This window comes from Stegodyphus dumicola, chromosome 2 (assembly GCF_044657685.1).
Source record: "Stegodyphus dumicola isolate Sdum_Otavi_A_Nest chromosome 2, ASM4465768v1".
NCBI classification, from domain to species: Eukaryota; Metazoa; Arthropoda; class Arachnida; order Araneae; family Eresidae; genus Stegodyphus; species Stegodyphus dumicola.
Genome location: NC_140769.1, coordinates 7,026,159 through 7,045,512, shown reverse-complemented (window position 1 = coordinate 7,045,512; position 19,354 = coordinate 7,026,159). Strand labels below are relative to the sequence as shown.

The 19,354-nt window shown below is 34.4% G+C and overlaps 1 protein-coding gene across 1 annotated transcript; it reads left to right on the top strand.

The window, feature by feature from the left end:
- The first annotated feature begins 367 nt into the window (after positions 1–367).
- LOC118195875 (uncharacterized) lies at positions 368–16,465 on the top strand. Its single transcript, XM_085810416.1, has 2 exons — positions 368–2,241; positions 15,299–16,465. The coding sequence occupies exons 1-2, from the start codon at positions 1,037–1,039 to the stop codon at positions 15,315–15,317; spliced, it is 1,224 nt and encodes a 407-aa protein (XP_085666542.1). The 5' UTR covers positions 368–1,036; the 3' UTR covers positions 15,318–16,465.
- The last annotated feature ends 2,889 nt before the right edge of the window (positions 16,466–19,354 follow it).

Sequence of the window (19,354 nt, the reverse complement as noted above, 5' to 3'; positions counted from 1 at the left end):
CCGCTAATTCTTTAAAACTGCGGCAGACATTATTTACACAGTAAGAGTTAAGTGCTATTTCTTGACATTGCTGACGAAGCAATGTCAAGAAATAGCATTAACAAATTATATAAAAAGGGCCGACATATTTTCTTATATTGTTAGGTTCGTTTTAATTGCAATTATTCTGTTACATCGCACAAATTCACATTAACACAGGACATAACCAAATCCAATGTAGTTATAAGTTCCCCTTGACATAATTCAAACGAAACAGATAATGGTATCTTTACAGCATGACGTCATAAACGGCAACCAATAAGAACAGGGGTGGTGCCTGGGGCCAGGCGCTTGTCCTTTATAGTAGCCTTAGCGTCAACCTCTTCGCCATGTGATTTTCTTTTTGAAATAGTGGCAACAGTACAAGAGTTTGGAATAGAAAAAAGCCGGTAAAATATGTTTTTGAAAAAGAAGCTTGTTATCGTCTCTTTTCTCGTGTTTTCTTGATAATAAATTTATTTAAAGAAGTTTCTTCTTTACAGTTTATTGTTAATACAGTTGTCCTTAATCAGCAAACATATAATGAATCAACTAGTTTTTGTTATCTAGGATAATATACTTCGGAAATTGGTGAAATGTGTCAATTCATCTTTATTCACTGTTTTACTAAAAACTCTGGAAAAAAATCAAAATTTCGTGCAATCGATATGTACGTGAATGGCATAATTGTGTAACTTCATAAATCGGACAAGGGAAAAAAAATTATAAAATCGGACAATAAATCACATTTGTGTGAAAAATATTAAATTTATATTTAATGAAGTGTTTTTAGAAACCAAATCACTTAAACATCAAACACCAAATAAGACTCTGCATAGCATGCATTGATAAGCCAGGGTGAAAGCAACCCATTTTCAGTTCGTGCATTGCATGAATATCTTGAAGTATGTAGGGTGTTATATGTTATCAAGGCTATCAGTCATAGTTATCTGTATACTGCATTTTCTTAGAGATATGTAACAAATCATTTCGAAGAGACAGTATTTTAGAAGGACTTATGCATTCGCAAACAGAAGAAAAACCTTACGTATGTAAAGTTTGTAATCAATCATTTAGACAAAGCAGTGTTTTAAATGACCATATGGTCATTCACCAAGGAGTGAAATCTCATATGTGTGAAGTATGTAAGAAGCCATTTAGTAAATTTAGTCATTTAAAGGAGCATATGCTGATTCATACAGGAGAGAAACCTCATGTGTGTGAAGTATGTAAGATGCCATTTAGACAAATGGTTAGTTTGGAAATGCATATGCTTATTCACACAGGAGAGAAACCTCATATGTGTGAAGTATGTAAGAAGTCATTTTGTCAAAAGGGGAGTTTAAATGAGCATATGCTCATTCATACTGGAAAGAAACCTCATGTGTGCAAAGCATGCAAGATGTCATTTAGGCAAAAGATGGGTTTGAAAATGCATATGCGTATTCACACAGGAGAGAAGCCTCATAAGTGTGAAGTATGTAAAAAGTCATTTAGTCAAAAGGGAGGTTTAATTGAGCATATGAGTATTCATACAGGAGAGAAACCGTATAGGTGTGAAGTATGTATGAAATCATTTAGAGTAAACAGTTCTTTAAAGATGCATATGTTAATTCACACTGGAGAGAAACCTCACATGTGTGAAATATGTAAGACCACATTTAGTCGAAAGTGTAGTTTAAGAAAGCATATGCTTATTCACACCGGAGAAAAACCTCATGTTTGTGAAGTGTGTGAGCAGTCGTTTAATGAAAGATATATGTTAAACAGCCATATGCGTATTCACACTGGAGAGAAAACTCATATGTGTAAAGTATGTAACAAGTTATTTAGAAGAAAGGATCATTTGAATGAGCATATACTTATTCACACAGGAGAGAAACCTCATGTGTGTGAAATATGCAAGAAATCGTTTAATAAAAGATATAATTGGAAAAAGCATATGCTTATCCACACAGAGAAACCTCATATGTGTGAACTATGTAAGAAAATGTTCAGTGTAAAGGATAGTTTAAAGAAGCATATGCTTATTCACATGCTACAGAAATCGTATATGTGTGAAGTATGTAAGAAGACGTTTAGCAAAAAAGGCCGTTTAAACAGGCATATGTTAATTCACGCTCGAGAGAAACCTTATGTGTGCGATGTATGTAAGAAGTCATTTAATCAAAAGAACAATTTAAATGTGCATATGCTAATTCACTTAGGAAAGAAACCTCATCTGTAAGTTATCTAAAATTTTATTTGTATATAAAGATGATTTAAATGTGGGTACCACATTCAAGAGAAATGTCATGAGTTATATGTGTAACAAGTCATTTGAAGCAGTGAAGAATTTGAAGAAATGTAGAGGAAAGTGCAGAATCACCCACTGCTTGGCACATTTTAAAGAATTGCAGAAACTCAGTATATCATGTACACATCGACCTATTTTGACATGAAAAAATTGCACAAATTCGGCATTGCACTTTCCCTGGACTTTACTAGTCCATTTACACATCGATGTATTTTCACTTAAAAAGTCAAAGGAAATTGTCAAAAATCCAATTCCTCCTACTCTTGTAAAAAGTGCCAAATAAGTGGCCGATTCTGCACTTCACCCGAAATGTATGTTTATCCATGCAGAACTTCCTCTCTTTTCAGCATATATTAGTAACAAGTTTTATTTAGCCTTTCAGTAAGCATTTCTGTTTGCAGCCAAGAAACCTAATTATGCAAATTCAAACCTGGTTTGATTGCATCAGATGACAGGATTTATGGGCAGCAAAATTTTTAGACTTAAATACTCAGTGGCATAATTTAGGTTCTGCAGAGATTATACTGAATGGCATAAAACCTACCGGTGACCCTGAGTGAGGTATGTCAATTCTCATTTGATCAAAATAAGTAAATAAACCATTTTTTTCACAAAGAAGACATTTTTTATGATAATTAGTGTTTTCATTATGTTGTCTAACAAAATGTGCAGTTTATTTGAGTAATTTTAACTCTGAAATTCTAAAATATGCCAAAATGTTTCATCCCATATACATACTGTAAATTGTATGAAACTTCTCTCTTTCTTAATTTAATATAGATATGAATCCAGGTCTGACATTAATGATAGAAATGTTGTCTTTTGTGCCTGTAGTGAAAAATGTGTTAGATATTTTCTTTCATGGTGAACAGTTATTGAAGACCATGACGATGCAGCTTTAGTATAAAATGTTTCAGTGTATAACATTCACAAAAGAAGCACAGGCTTCTACAGGAACTTTGAAAGGCAAAATGAGATCTCAGATATTTTCAATACAATCTTGAACATATCAACTGGAGCAATCCCATGTGTGTAAAGCATATAGAAAGACATTTGTGAAAACTAGGAAAACTCAGATAAGCGGCACTTTGCGCAATTTTTTCTGCCATCTTGAAGTGCGAAAAATCGCCATATCCTCAGGAGGAATTTTTTGACGCCAAGAGGAAAATGGCATCAAAAAGCACTTTCCAAAACTTTCTTCTTCAGCTCAATATTGTGGGGGGGGGGGAAGCTCTGTTGGGCAAAAATAGCGCAAGGCAAAGTGTAGTGTTTGCGTTGAGAAGGTAAACCATACATATAGAACAAATTGTAAATGGTTAGTTATTGTTGTGATTAAGTAAATCTACATACTTTTTTTAACCTAGTATTTTATATTATAATATATATATATAACTCCAACATTATTAACTTTTATACTCCAACATTATTAACTCTTACCATTAATTTGAACAATTATCTGAAATAATGTTATGTATGTTTGAAAACATGTTCTTTATATAAATTCAGTAATGACCACAAAAATGCGATATATATCGCATAGTTAAAGATGAAAGTTTAAAAAAATAAAATATGCATATATTTCCACGATAATATTCCATCCTCGAAATCTATTGCAGGCTGTTTGGGTAAAGTGCAGAATCGCTCACTTATTTGGCGCGCTGTGTTTGGCGCTTTTTACGAGATTGATAAGTGTGTCAAATGTGGTATCCAAGTCGATTTTGCTGTTCTGGAAGGTGAATTTCAGAGCATATTAGTATGTATTTTAAACTGAAAATTTCTTTTGAGTGTGAAATTCGGAGCATTTTCCTGCATGCTCAGTATGTATTTTAAAATTTAGAATTTCTGATTGGTGTAGATGATAATAGATGGTAGAGGTGCAGTTATTTGAAACAATAATTTGAGAACATTTCGAGAATTTCGTTCTTCGGCTGAGCGGAATCAATTACCACTTTTCATATAAGTGAAAGTATTTTAAATTGATAAAAGTTTAGTTTAGGGTACCTCTTGGCGATTTTTGGCGGCACATGGATACCGATTTTGTGCAATTCTTTGACTCGTTATTTTGGTTTGGCGATTTTTACCCCAAAAATCGTCGCTACACAAAGCCAAAATAACAAGACAAACAATTGCACAAACTCGGTATCCATGTACACATCGACTTATTTTCACTTTAAAAAAATCCCCTAATTGCACAAAAATGGCATTGCACACTCCTTTGACTTTAGCCATGTACACGTCGACCTATTTTCACTTAAAAAAATCCCCAAATTGCACAAAAATGGCATTGCACACTCTTTTAACTTTAGCCATGTACATGTCAACCTATTTTCACTTAAAAAAAGTCCCAGAATTGCACAAACTTGCATTGTGCACTCCCTTTACATTGTCCATGTACACATCGATATATTTTCACTTAAAAAGTCAAAGGAGCACCAAGTTCTACAATATAGGCAAATAAAAAATACATAATCTCAATAAAATAACATAAAAAAGGAAAAACATGTTATACATTTAAGCACTACCAAAAGCAAATATTCACTTACCATTATTTTCGAGTTCGCTTCGTACACCCAGAGCCACGTAAAAATCAAAATATCAATCATACTCAAATGACTTTTTTCAAACCAGGTACTCTTTCTGATCGAACGCTTCACATAGTGACCATCTGAACCTTTCTTCCTACAAACCCATTCAAATCCATCTAAACGGTTTTTACGTTTGACTAGACGCATATCCTTCCTACATACAGGACACTTATAATGGCTACTAAGTAAACCTTCATTTACACACCAGTCAATTAAAGCTCTTTTCCCCTTTCGCTCCAAATCATACAGAAACTTCAAATTAATTTTACTACGTTCGGCCATTCTACCATCTAAAGAATAAAACCATCACACAACACAAAAACGCTTACGAAACATCCCATCATTCAAAATTTCCCAGAATCATGCACCCGATTACGTCACAATAGGTTTTTCATAACATTCAACTACTCAAGCTACCATAAATGAAACTACAACTTGGTGATAAATCAAACAACTTCGCCATAATACAAGGGTTACCTTAAAGTCTACTCTACCCTTTAAATTTTCAGTGTTTTGTAACGATTTTAAGCATTTGAAACTTACTATGTTTTTAAAACGATTTTTAATTTTTAAAATTATGTTTTTGTAAGGACTGTATTTTCATACTCTAAAATTTTTTGGAAAGGAAAGTATTAATGTTTCTACGTTTTGTAAGGATTTTATGTTCTTTACACTTACTATGTTTGTGAAACAATTTTAGTTTTTGAAGTTATTAGGTTTTTTTTGAAAGGATTTCCAGTTTTATAAATTTCCCACTTATTTGTTTGGCGCTTTTTACAAGAGTAAGAAGAATTAAATTTCTGTGAATTTTCTTTTGACTTTTTAAGTGAAAATAGGTCGATGTGTTCATGGATAAGGTCAAAAGGTGCACAATGCTATTTTCGTGCAATTCTGGGATGTTTTTTTAAGTGAAAGTAGGTCGATGTATACATGGATACCGAGTTTGTAAAATTCTTTAAAACGCGTCAAGCAGTGGGTGATTCTGCACTTCCCCCAATTTATTTATAGGTTAATGCATTTCTTGAGGGTTTTGTAACGATTTTAAGTTTTTGAAGCTTACTATTTTTTTTAACCATGTTTGTTTTTTAAAATGATTATGCTGTTTTTAAAGGATTTTCAGTTTTCAAAATTTTGCTTCAACTTTTATTTTACCTGTTCACCATTGTAAATGTCGCGCCTTGCATAGTGTCTTCTAGAGGGTTTGCAAATCCAGGAGACAAGACACGAGAGCGCGCCAAGTTGGCGATTTTGAAAAATGTACCAAGCAGTGTGCGATTTTGCACTTTCCCTGGCTATTTAATCACCTAGTCAGGTTTATATTTTACATTTTGGATTCTTTTATGCACATAATTTTTACTAATAAGGTTAAGAAGAAGAAAAGAATAAAAATAACCCTCTTAACCTAAACAAGGTTAAGAGGGTTATTTTTATTCTTTTTTTCTTGTTTAAGTACAAAAATAATTTTCATGTAGGTAACCTAAGAAATGTAATCCTGAATTACATAACTGCAGGGAAACAAGATTTGTAACAAGTGCTTCTATGACTTTTCATGATGTTATGCAATTGTTTAAATTTCAGAAAGAGACCGATCAAATAGAATAGGATAAGGTCATTTGAATCTGTCTGTATTTGTTCCGTGAAAAGCTAAATCATAAAATATTATTTTTGGGCAATTTGAACATTGTCTATAATAGTGATTTCGAACTGGCGCCCCCGAAGCAATTTGTTGTGGTCGGCGAATGTATTTCAATTATGCATTTGTTGCAAATACAAAAATTTCTGTGTTTTACTCATTTGAAATTTGAGTTTACATTACATTTATTACTATCAAACAGGAACATGAGTAACACATCAGAAAAATCTATAAATATAAATCTTTTTCAACTATTTGAAGATACAAATTTAATTAACTTTTATTTGTTCTTTTGTGAAAAAAATAAGTGCTCATGTTTTGGCTAATGGCTTAGATTTTTTACTGATATTCCCAACTTTTAATCCACAAAATCCTCTCTATAAAAAAAACACTGAAATATGCTTGAAGTAGAAAAACAGCAGTACAGTCAAAAGTCGTTAATCCGGACTCGTCGGGACTTCGTCGATTCCGGATTATCGATTTTTCCGGATTATAGATCATCAGTTTAAATCTGGTAAAATGGCATGCAGAAAATATGAAACCGTAATTTACGAAATAAAGAACAATTATGATCTAAAGGGTATCAAAATTTACAAAAAAAAGCTTAATATTTATTTGTTTACTTTATTAAACATTTCTTTCAATGTAAGTTGTTTAAGTTGCTTCGTTTTTTATGTGATAATACATTCTCTTTAATTTTATAAGCAGACATAATTTCGTGTTCAGTTACAAAGTTCCGCTGTTCAAGTCCTATAATTGCTGTGCCGAGAATACCGACTAATTTGTCAATCGAAATTTTTTCGTTTTCAATAACCTCTGTTACTTTCTTCGCTATCGGAAGCGAATTATAATTACGAGGCATTTGATTTAAATCATATCAAAGACGGGAGATGAAATACTACATTGAGTAAGCAATTATAAGCCAAATAAAATAAAAACATCTGCCCTTAAGATAAGGATAGTGCTGACAGATCAACTTCCAATTCATTGCACGCCTAAAGATAAACAATGTTTAGATAAACAAACGTTAAAGTTTAGATAAACAAAGGATATGCCTTTATTTATTTTTTGCAGCAATTCCACTTTTTGTTTAATGGACTCCGAAAGATACTTTCGCTTTGTATATCCTTTACATATTAGTAAATATATATCGGAAATTCTATTTGAAATAATCGAAAGTTCAAGCTTACTTTTATAAAATTGCTCTAACAGTCTGCAAAAAATAATAAGCCGGATCCAATTCGAAGATTAAGGAACAACGCAATCTGCAACATTAACTGAAATAGATAATCAGATAATTTTAGCTTAGCTTATCCCGTACGTTACACATTAAACGCGCATTCATAAACGTATTTTGCGCACGCCCATACGCAAATTCTCAGCCGTAAAGGTCTTACGCGCATGCGTCAACGCGACGCATGCGCAGAAAGTTTGTAGCTTTGAGGTCCGGATTATGGGTGTCCGAATTAACGACTTTTGACTGTATAATGTTTGTTTAATATTTTATACTAACTTATTACCACTTCAAAGTCTGATTATTTTATTGCATTTTTAATAATTATATTTAAATGTAAATTTAATTGTAAGGGGTTAAAAACTTGCTTTTATGATATAGGGTGTCTTTCAGCGGCTAAAGGGTAAAATTGTGGCACACTGGTAGTTCGTCTCTGAGTTAAGCCATGGCTAACTGACTTCCCTCTCCTTAAGCAAATAGAACGGGAGGGCTTTTGATATTCTAAATAATCCTAATCATATTTATAATGGACATAAGTAGAAAAAAAGCATTTGGTTAGATTAAACAAATGACTTCCATAAATTAAGAAAAAATATATATTTGTATAAGAAGTACAATTAATTTATTTAGAAATTAATTCCTGTTTGTTATGGCCAGTCTCCCATATATTTAAATATTGAGTACATAATTTAAAAAAAAATTCATTCTAATTAGAAATTATCTGGAAATACGAACAATAAGTTAGAAAAAGAGCATATATTATTCTATAAAAATAAAATTATTTTATTCTGATTAGAAATGTAATTAATTTATTCAAGTCTATAATTAAAAATTTTAATTAATTTATTTAGAAATTAATTATATGTTAATACATAATAATAATAATGTCATTCATAAGTACGGAAAAGGAGCATATTTTCTAATTTTCTTGTATGAAAATAAAGTTATCTTATTCTAATTACAAGTGTAATTAATTTATTTAGAAAATAAACAGTCATGTGATCATCAGTACAAAGATTTATCTGTAAAGTAATGACACTCAATGCAAAGTATCAACCATATAGAAAGAAAATATCCCTCTCCTTTTCCTTATCTTACTTAACATCTGGGCTGACAACCTAAACACTCTTCCAACTGTTTGTGCCTATCGGCCAAGTTGGCGAGTGCGATTTCTGGAACCTGGCCAAATGCCGGTTATCTGAGTATCCCTCATCATTTCCCTGTAGGTAAGATATTTATGTATACTAGATAGTTATTCGAAAACTATTATATGTTTTTTTATTCATTGGTGAAAGAACATCCAAGTAATGCATTTTTGTTACTCTCCATCATATTTTAAAACGAAAATGTGCTGACGTATTATCACCTATTTATATTTTAACCTTAGTATATGTCGGCAAACTGTGGCAACCATGTGCATAGCAGTTCTTTAGGTAACCACATTCACTATTAACCCTCTGAGTGGCCAGGATTTTCTCTAAAAGAGCACAAATTTCGCAAAACTATTATGAGAACAATTTTTTTTTTTTACTTTAATGTAAAAACTTTCCTCGTATTTCATACCTGGATTTGTGTACTTTTGATATATTGCCTTCATTTCTTTGACATATTTTAATATGCACGCATATATACGTTCTTGAAGATATCACAAAAAATATTACCGCTTAGAGTGTTAATTGTAATCAAAAAATTAACTCTCACATTTTATTTTCTGTAAAAAATCCCCAAACAGCACCAAGGTGATTGCACTAATGCAAATGCACTGAAAATACTTTGATCCTGAAAAATAAGCACAGTTATTAAATAAGTGCCATAAAGCACAGTTTCTGAAAAATAAACAGAGGAATCAATTCTATTAATGAATAGCTTCTTTGCTTTTCCATAGTTTCTGGAGCACTCGGAAAAAATGAGGAAATTACTTCAATTAGGTTAGCCTATATTTTAGGGTGCCCCTTGGATTATCGGCAAGTTGTTGTTTATTTATGGTAACCTGAGTAGTTGAATGTTATGGAAACCCTATTATGATGCGATTGATTGTGGTGAATTTGACTGATGGAAAAATACTGTACTGGGTTTTCTCGACATAAAATCTCAACAGCGAGATCGTGCTGCTTGGGACTCGGAACAGCTAAAAATGCTACAAAATGGCTATCAGACTTTGCAATATTAATAAGTTAGTATAAAATATTAACCAAACATTATTCTGTTATTTTTCTACATCAAGCATATTTCACTGATTTCTTTATATAGAGGATTTTGTGGATTAAAAGTTGGGTATATCAGCAAAAAATCTAAACCATTAGCCAAAGCATGAGCAAAAGTTTCTTTATTTTTTCACACACACACACACACAAAAGTTAATTAAATTTGTATTTTCAAATCAAGATTTATGGTACTCTTAGCAATTTGTTTTAAGACGAACAGTTATTGATGACATCTAAAGTCTCAGAAGTGTTAATAAGTGCACATATTTCACTTACTGCTGGTGGGTTTAATTCGCAAAGATACAGTTCTTCGGACTCCTCAGGGATATCATCTTGGCACTTAATCATCACAGGTTGAAGAAGAAATGGGGGACCCCACCACTACAGTTCCCACAGTTGAAGTTTACTAGGGTCCAAACCTTGGGATATAAGATCACTCGGATTCTCCTTTGATGACACATGATGCCACTGATGATCATTTGTCAGTTCTTGAATTGCTGCCACTAGATTTGCAACAAACGTCTTCAATTGGTAAGGCTTTTGTATCCATGAAAGCACGATCATGGAGTCACTCCACAGATACACTTTGCTCACATGAATCTCTAATGCAGATATTATTCTAGCCATTAACCTTGCAAGTAGGACTGCCGCACGAAGCTCCAGTCTCGGAACAGTAACTCGTTTAATAAGCGAGACTCTGGATTTACTAGTCACTAGCCTTGTCTTCACTTCTCCATCTCTCGAATGGCACTTGCTTCGTATGTTATATCAGAGGCATCTGCAAATCCATGAAGTTCCACATGGTCTACTTCTGCAATAAGGATAAACATTTCAACTTCTATTTTACTTATAGCCCACCAGCGGCCAAGCAGTAAAGTCGTTGGACACTGGTAGTTCGGTCTGAGGTTCGAATCCCGCGAACGGGCTGGCTGCATGGGTGTTTTCGTGGTTTTCCCCATGTGTAATGTGTATACGAGCCAGTTTCCCTTAGAAAGTCCTCCACGAAGGCATCCCTCCCCTTAGGCAGATAGCCCTAGTGTGCTTTGCCATAATTAAATACACCACCACACCACACCTATTTTACTTATAACTTCCAATTCAGTAGAGAACTTCTTCCATTCATCAGCTTCTTTTTTTGGCAGTGGTTCATCCCAATTCAACTTTAACCACCACAAGCGTTGGAGGAATATCTTAGCTTTACTTATGATTGCCCTAGTAAACCAATCGGGTCGAACAATCTAGCAATTGTGGACAATATCTGTCGTTTAGTAACAACTATGTCATTATCGAGTTTCACTCTAAAACAGAAATAGTCTGTTCTAGACCTCCAGGATACTTCAAGTGTTGTAGATTCTTCTTCATTAGGAAAGGGATAGGTGTATCTTCTTCTGCAAGTTCAGCATGATTACTGCACCACTTGTGCAGTGTCATTCCTGCACTCTTCAGCTGTATTAAAATTTTTTTAAGTAAAACTAGTGCAGCTAATGGAAATTGTGGACCTTTATCAATCGACAATTGTTTAAGAGTTCTCATAGCTAAGTGTGGCGAACCGTAAGTTACAGTATTAAGCTCGTAGATTTTCACAGGTTTTCACTTTCTTTTTTCCACAGGATCTCTGTTCAGGGTTAATTTCAATCATTCTGTACATTCTTCTAATATCTGCCGTAAATGCGAATGGATACTTTCGAAATATAAGCATAATCGAAAAGAGATCATCTTGAATAACCCCTCTATTATGTTGTACAGAATTTAGCGAAATTCCATTTGATGTTAAATATGATGCATTAAACACTGTTCTCAGTTTAGTTGTTGTTTTTTGAGGACGATATATACCATGATGTGGGATATAGTATACTACCCTAGGCTCGCCTTTCTCTTTAACCTCAGTCATATGCCCTAGCTCTTCATACTCCTTTAAAAAATCCTGATACAAACTTAAATATTCAGGGTCTTTAAGTAATCTTTTCTATAGGGAATTTAATCTCTCAAGGGCAAAATATTTTGAATTTCCTAAGCAAATATGATCTTTCTTTAGTGGCATTGTTTCAATGTATTTCCCTTCTTTATTCCACTTATGAGTTTGCACATAGTGTTCTTCACATATTGCTGTTTCTTTATTTTTTGGAATGGCTGTTTCAACATCTTCTATTTCCTCAAATTTTCTCACTGTTTTTTCTAACTCCAAATTATCTGTAATAAACCCACAATGTAATTTACTTTCCTCTTATAGTAGGAGAAGTCCCACTTACAATATAGCCAAAAACACTATTCTGTAATCTTAAATTTGAATCCTGAAGGGAAATTTGACCTGGTTTTAAAACCTCATAGAAATGTTCTGCACCTATAAGAAATTCAACTGGACCTGGCTCAAAAAATTGTCATCTGCTAAATTGATGTTATCTAAAGATGAAACATTAATTTCAAGAGGCCTAAGGGCGTATATTCTGTTATTTTAGGAATCAAAAAATTTAAACTCAAGTCAAAACTCTTGTCTATATTTAAGATAGTTGCACTAACTCTAGATTTTATATTCAAAGACAAATTATTTATTCCTGACACAGAAATGTTAGTTTTTTCTCCCTTTAATTGAAGCAAATCTCCTAACCTTTTGTTCATCAAATTTGAATTGGCAACGACATCTAACAAACCCCTTAAAAAGTTACCCGATGCATCTTTAATTAAACAAACAAAAGTGCTGAGTAAGACAGCTTTTAATTCATTCGCGAGATTGAACGTTGTTTGAGAATAAATTTTGATCAGTACTCGCTTAACTTGCAGAGGTTCAAATGATGGAGCCGAAGCATCCAAATTCGAAGGAATATTTTTATTTTCATGACTCACCACTTGCGAAACCACCTCTTTGTTTATTTTTTGTTCGCGAGGAAAATGAAGAGACACGTGATGTTCCTTTTTACAAATACCGCAAAGGAATTTATTGCTAAAATCAATCACTTTATGATTTCCTTAGCAATTGAAACATAGATGTTTCGATTTCACTAGCTTAACTCTATCGTTAACTGTCATCCTTACTAATATTATAAATGCGAATGTGAGTTTGTTTGTGTGTTACGCTTTCACGCCTTAATTACTTAACCGATCATCATGAAATTTTCAAGAAATATTTTTGATATATTAGAAAAGGTTATAGGCTATAAAATGTCTTCGTGCGACTTTAATTAGCCGAGATATTAATTAAAACTACTTTTTAATTACATTTTTCACTTTGTTGGGTTTTTCCCTATTAAAGGGATTTGGCTACGCGCCAATTTATACCGCGCGATTTATAATACGCGCCGATTTTGCTGCTGAGAAGGCGAATTTCAGAGCATTTTCCCGCATGCCCAATATGTATTTTAAATTGAGAATTTCTTTTGAGCGCGAAATTTGGAGCATTTTCGCGCGTGCTCAGTATGTATTTTAAAATTTAGAATTTCTGATTGGTGTAGACAATAATAGATGATAGAGGTGTAGTTATTTTAAACAATAATTCTGAAACATTTTGAGAATTCGTTACTTTTCGTTCGTCCGGCTGAGCGGAGTGGATTACCCCTTTTCAGGTAAGTGAAAGTATTTTAATTTTTCAGTGTTTTGTAGCGATTTTAAGTATTTGAAACGATTTTTAGTTTGTAAAATTATGTTTTTGTAAGGACTAGATTTTGATATTTAAAAATTTTTTGGAAGTGAAAGTATTAATTTTTCAGGGTTTTGTGAAAATTTTATGTTCTTTAAACTATGTTTTTGAAACGATTTTAGTTTTTAAAGTTATTGGGGGTTTTTTTGAAAGGATTTCCAGCTTTAAAAATTTCCCACTTATTTGTTTAGCCCTTTTTACAAGAGCAAGAAGAATTGAATTTTTGTCAATTTTCTTTTTTAAGTGAAAATAGGTTTTTAATTTTTTAAGTGAAAATAGGTCGATGTGTACATGGATAAAGTCAAAGGAGTGCGCAATGCCATTTTTGTGCAATTCTGGGACGTCTTTTTAAGTGCAACTAGGTCGATGTATACATGGATACCAAGTTTGAGCAATTCTTAAAAACGCGTCAAGCAGTGGGTGATTCTGCACGTTCCCCAATTTTTTTAATAGGTGAATGTATTTTAATTCTTCAGGGTTTTGTAACGATTTTATGTTTTTGAAGCTTAGTATGTTTTCTTAACCCTGTTTGTTTTTTAAAATTATTATGTTGTTTTTAAAGGATCTTCAGTTTTCAAAATTTTGCTTCAACTTTTATTTTGTATTTATTTTACCTGTTCGCCATTGTAAATGTCGCGCCTTGCGTAGTGTCTTCTGGAGAGGTTGCAAATCCAGGAGACAAGACGCGAGAGCCCGCCAAGTTGGCGATTTTGAAAAACGCTCCAAGCAGTGAGCGATTCTGCACTTTCTCCTTTTACGTCAGTTAAAAAAACCTTTGACACATTTTTAGGGTAACTGCTTTTATTACTCAGCCTAGAATTATCCACTACAGGTTTACCATTTGAAGTATAATATAAATCCTTAGCCAGTTCTACAGGTTTAAACCAACAATTCCACGTTTATAAAACACATAAATTCTTTATCAAGTGCTTGACATATTTTTTCAGAGACCATTAATTGTTTTAATATTTCAAAGTCGTTTACCTTTCTCAATTTCAAATAATAATCCCAACTCGTAGTTAATCTAGACGCGAACTGTACATAAGTTTCATTCGTCATTCATTGTGTCTTCCTAAAATTTTCTAAACAAATTTGGGGGGATGGTTCGAATTCTCTTAGCACTATTTCTTTAACCTCCGAGTAATCTCCACTAGTCGTCTTTAATGTATGTAATAAATAACATTTGTGCCTTTTTCTCCCAACAAATTTAGAATTTCCGATTTAAATTTCTCTGGAACACTTTTAGAAATGAACGCCCTTTCTAAAGATAAAAAGAAATAACCCCAGCCTTCCGGTCTAATTGGAATTTTAATTGTTAATGTCCGTATACTTTTAATAAGAGAGTCAAGAGATTCTACATTTTCCCTTTTCTGTTATTCCATGAGGTTTTCGCTTTTTGATTCTGCTCGCAACTTCGCGAGTTCTAGTTCCGATTTCTCTCGTTCCGTTTTCAATTTCTCAAATTCGAGCAATCGGCTCTCGTCACTTTTTCTTTCGTCAACAATACGAGCTCGTATTATTAGCTATACCTTCAACTAATACAGGATCCTTCTTATAGCTTTCACTGTTTTTAATTATATCAGTTAAATCTGATATAGTTTTCGCTTCTGAAATGTCTAAATTCAGTTCTACAGCATACGCTAATAATCTTTTTTTTTTTTTTTTTTTTTTTTTTTTTTTTTTTTTTTTTACGACAGAAAGCCATTGGGAGACTAGAGGCAGGACAAAGTCAAGCAGAAGTGGCCAGATGGCTAAATGTGAGTCCTTCTGTGGTTCATAGACTTTGGAGGCAATTTCAAATCACAGATTCGGCACCTAGGAGGTTCAGCCAAGGACGGCCAACTGCTATGACAAGCGCCGATGACCGATATTTGATATTATGTGCACTCTGGAATAGAACCGCTACTCCGACTCTTCTTAGATCCTCCCTTGCTGCAGCCACCGGAAGGTTCGTGTCAACGTCAACTGTGCGTAGAAGGCTTCACGAAGGTAGTCTGTATGCGAGGCGACCAGCCATTTGTGTGCCGCTCACGTCACGCCATAGGAGGGACAGTTTTCAGTGGGCACGACAACATGTCCACTGGACGCCTGAACAATGAAGGGCGGTTCTCTTTACGGATGAGTCCAGGTTTAGTCTAGAAAGCGATAGTAGGCATTATTTGATATGGAGAGAACCTAGAACCCGTTATCATCGGTCAAACATCCGTGAAAGAGATGCATACGGAAGAGTCAGTGTCTGTGTTTGGGGTGGCATCTCTTTGGGTGGACGCACAGACCTCCATGTCTTTCCAAGGGGAACCGTGAATGCTCAGATTTATAGAGATGACATCCTTGATGCTTATGTGCGCCCATATGCCGGGGCAATAGATGATTCTTTCCTGTTACAGGACGACAGCGCAAGACTACACAGGGCTCGCATCGTAGATGATTATCTTCAACAGGAAACAATTATGCGCATGGAGTGGCCAGCTCGGTCCCCAGACTTGAATCCTATCGAGTACGTTTGGGATGCTTTAGGGAGATGTCTAGCTGCTCTCAATCCCCTCCCCTCAGACCCTTGTCGCGCTTGCAACTGCTTTGCACGAGCAATGGCTGTCGCTTCCTATGGAACTGATAGACCGCATAATTAAAAGCATCACACATCGCTGTATGTGCTGTATTGCTTCTAGAGGCGGTCATATTCCATATTGAAAGTACTTTTCTTATAGCAAACTGAAACTTTCGATTTGTTCATTTTATACATGTGCTAATTTCTATACTACCATATTTGTCTGGTAATTTCTTTTTATGTTATTTGATACTTTACTATGCGTTGTATATTGTGGGTAAGTTTCATTAAATTCTACATGTAACTTTTTCAGTAACCGTGATTTTTGTGATTTTTCCTTAATTTATGATAACCAGTGTAATTACTCAAAAAGCCGCATAGTTATTTCACATCTCTCGGCGGCGTCTCAGAACACACTCAAAACTCAAACCAAAATGGCCGCAAGGTGGCGCTATAAAAAACATCAGCGTCATCTCTTTAAAACACAAAATATTATACATTTTTTTACAGATGGCGCCTCTGGCGTCAACAAAGTTGAGCGAAACATTTGGCGACCACTCTTGTCCCGATAACTTGTAGACTTTAAATCCTGATTAGAAGCAGAACTACAACAAATAGTAATGAACAAAATCAAATCAAATGTAGTTATCTCGAATGAAATTAAAGAAACATACTGAAAATATCACGTAATAATAGAATTAATTGGAAAGTATGAAAAATAAGCGAACGTGAAATTGTTGTTGTGTTTAAATTGTTGTTATGTTGAAAAGACGTTATGTTAATCAGTTATGCGGTTAAATAAGTAGTTATGTTTTTCAGATATGCGTGAAATAAATAGTTATGTTATAACTATGTTTGTCACTTTTAAACAGTTAACAATGAGCTTTATTAACAGCTACTAAGTCAAATGCTGTTTCAATAACCGAACTTTTCTGTTAGCACTGCCGATTCATTTGTCCAGCAAGATAACGAAACTCGTCTTATCTGAAGCTCCAGAGCGCTCTGGCTTTAATTAAGGATTTGCTCAACAACTGCGATGTTGGGTGTCTTAGCTGAAATATCTTAGCTGCGAAGTATCTTAACTGATTTTAAGCAATTTAATACGTATAAACTCAGAATGATCGCGGTAAGCTGTGAAAAATTTTGTATATAACTTGGCGTGATTCGTAATTTAAAAATATTCTAATTACACGTCTTAATATCTCATTTATGCACGCAGATATAACTGCAAAGCGACGTTATTACTTTTTAAGCTAAATTAAAAAAATTGATCTTGAGGGTTTTTTTTTTTTTTTTTTTTAATTAGTTTATCAGTATTTCAATGTGCCCGAATTTCCCTTTCCAGAAATTCTTCATTTCCTTTTCTTCATGTAACAGGAATAAAACAACGTTTTCTTAATATATATATATATATATATATATATATATATATATATATATATATTTTATATTAAAGTTTAAACGAACGAAATGGATATTGTCGTTTGAATATTAGACCCTAAATGTTTTTCTTGAATTGTCAGTCGCGATGAAAAACTGCCTTGGAAGAATTTTTGCGATCGTTTTTATTAATAAGTTTTTCACGCAGTAAATACAAATACATTGAAACTACGATTCACACAATTTGGCCAGATTTCTCATTTAACAAAGGTTTGCGTTTTTTACATTTCTATGTTTCGTGTAGAATATTTGTTTTTTGCTTATGAATATGGCAAAATGCTGGACAAGTAATTGCCTAAACTGACGACAGAAACACCTTAGGTATGGGCTTTCTGATTAAAATTAGCTGGCATTTATATTACACTCATGTCCATAAATTAAGGATAATTCGGAGTCACGCGGAAATCGAACTCTAAAATAAATATATCACCTGTAAAATCACTACAACATCTTCAAAAATCATGTGCAAATTTCAGGAAGTAACCAGATGACACCGATGGTACGTCACAATGACGAGAGTGTAAGAGAGTGATATATAAGGAATGCAGGCAAAGAAGTAAAATTGTTCGCAGGCGCTTTATAAGCATTTCAGTGCAATAACCGAATAGTTATGACACAAATGAGGCATTTGGATGATTTTTTACGTGGTAGAATTATCGGCAGTCTGAAATGTGGGCGTACCCAACTGGAAGTATCAGACGAACTTGGAATTGCTCAGTGTCATCTCCAGGCTTTGGCAACGATTCCAAGATGACGGTAATGTGAGTAGACGTTACAGCACAGGTCGCCCCAGAGTTACAACGCCGAATGAGGACCGGTATTTGGCAGTTACTGCCAAAAGAAACAGGCGGAGCACAGCCTCAGACCTGTCTCTTCAGCTCTCTTCAGCCACTGGTACGACAATTTCAAGGCAGACCGTGTACAGACGCTTAGGGCAGATTCGTCTATATGCTCGTAGATTTGTTAGATGCGTTCCACTTACTGCAACTCACTGTCGTCTGCGGTTAGCCTGGAGTAGAGAGCATGCATTGTGGACACCGCAACAGTGGGCTTGTGTGATGTTTTCCGACGAGTCCAGGTTTAGTTTGCAGTCTGATTCTCGCAGACTTTCATATGGAGAGCTCCAGGTACCCGTTACCACCAAGAAAACATCTTTGAATGACATCGTTACGGTGGTGCAGGAGTGCTCGTTTGGAGTGGAATTATTCTGCGTTCCAGAACTGACCTGAATGTTCAAATTGGAACCATAACAATCCAAATCTATCGGGTCGTCATTCTGGAACAACATGTACGTTTGTTTCGGGGCGCCACGGGCGCACAATTTGTGTTTATGGATGACAACGCTCGTCCTCACCGTGCAAACATCGTAAGCGAATGCCTTCAATCGGAGGATATCACCCGTATGGTCTGGCCAGCATTCTCACCGGACTTGAATCCAGTAGAGCATGTGTGGGACATGCTTGGCCGACGAGTTGCAGCCCGTCAACCTCATCCTACATGTCTACCGGAACTTTGGAGAGCATTGCTTTTTGAGTGGTGTAATATCTCCCAAGATCAGATCGATAATTTGATGCTCAGCATGCCTAGGCGTTGTACTGACTGTATTGCATCGTCTGGGAGACATACAATGTATTAACAATCATACCAACCATGTAATATTGGTTTTTTGTGAATAGGGTTTTTTTTTTGTAATTTGCTCCAAGGAGAAAAAATCGCTAATTTTTTTAATAATATCAAACATATAGCATATTTTTTTGCTCTTTAC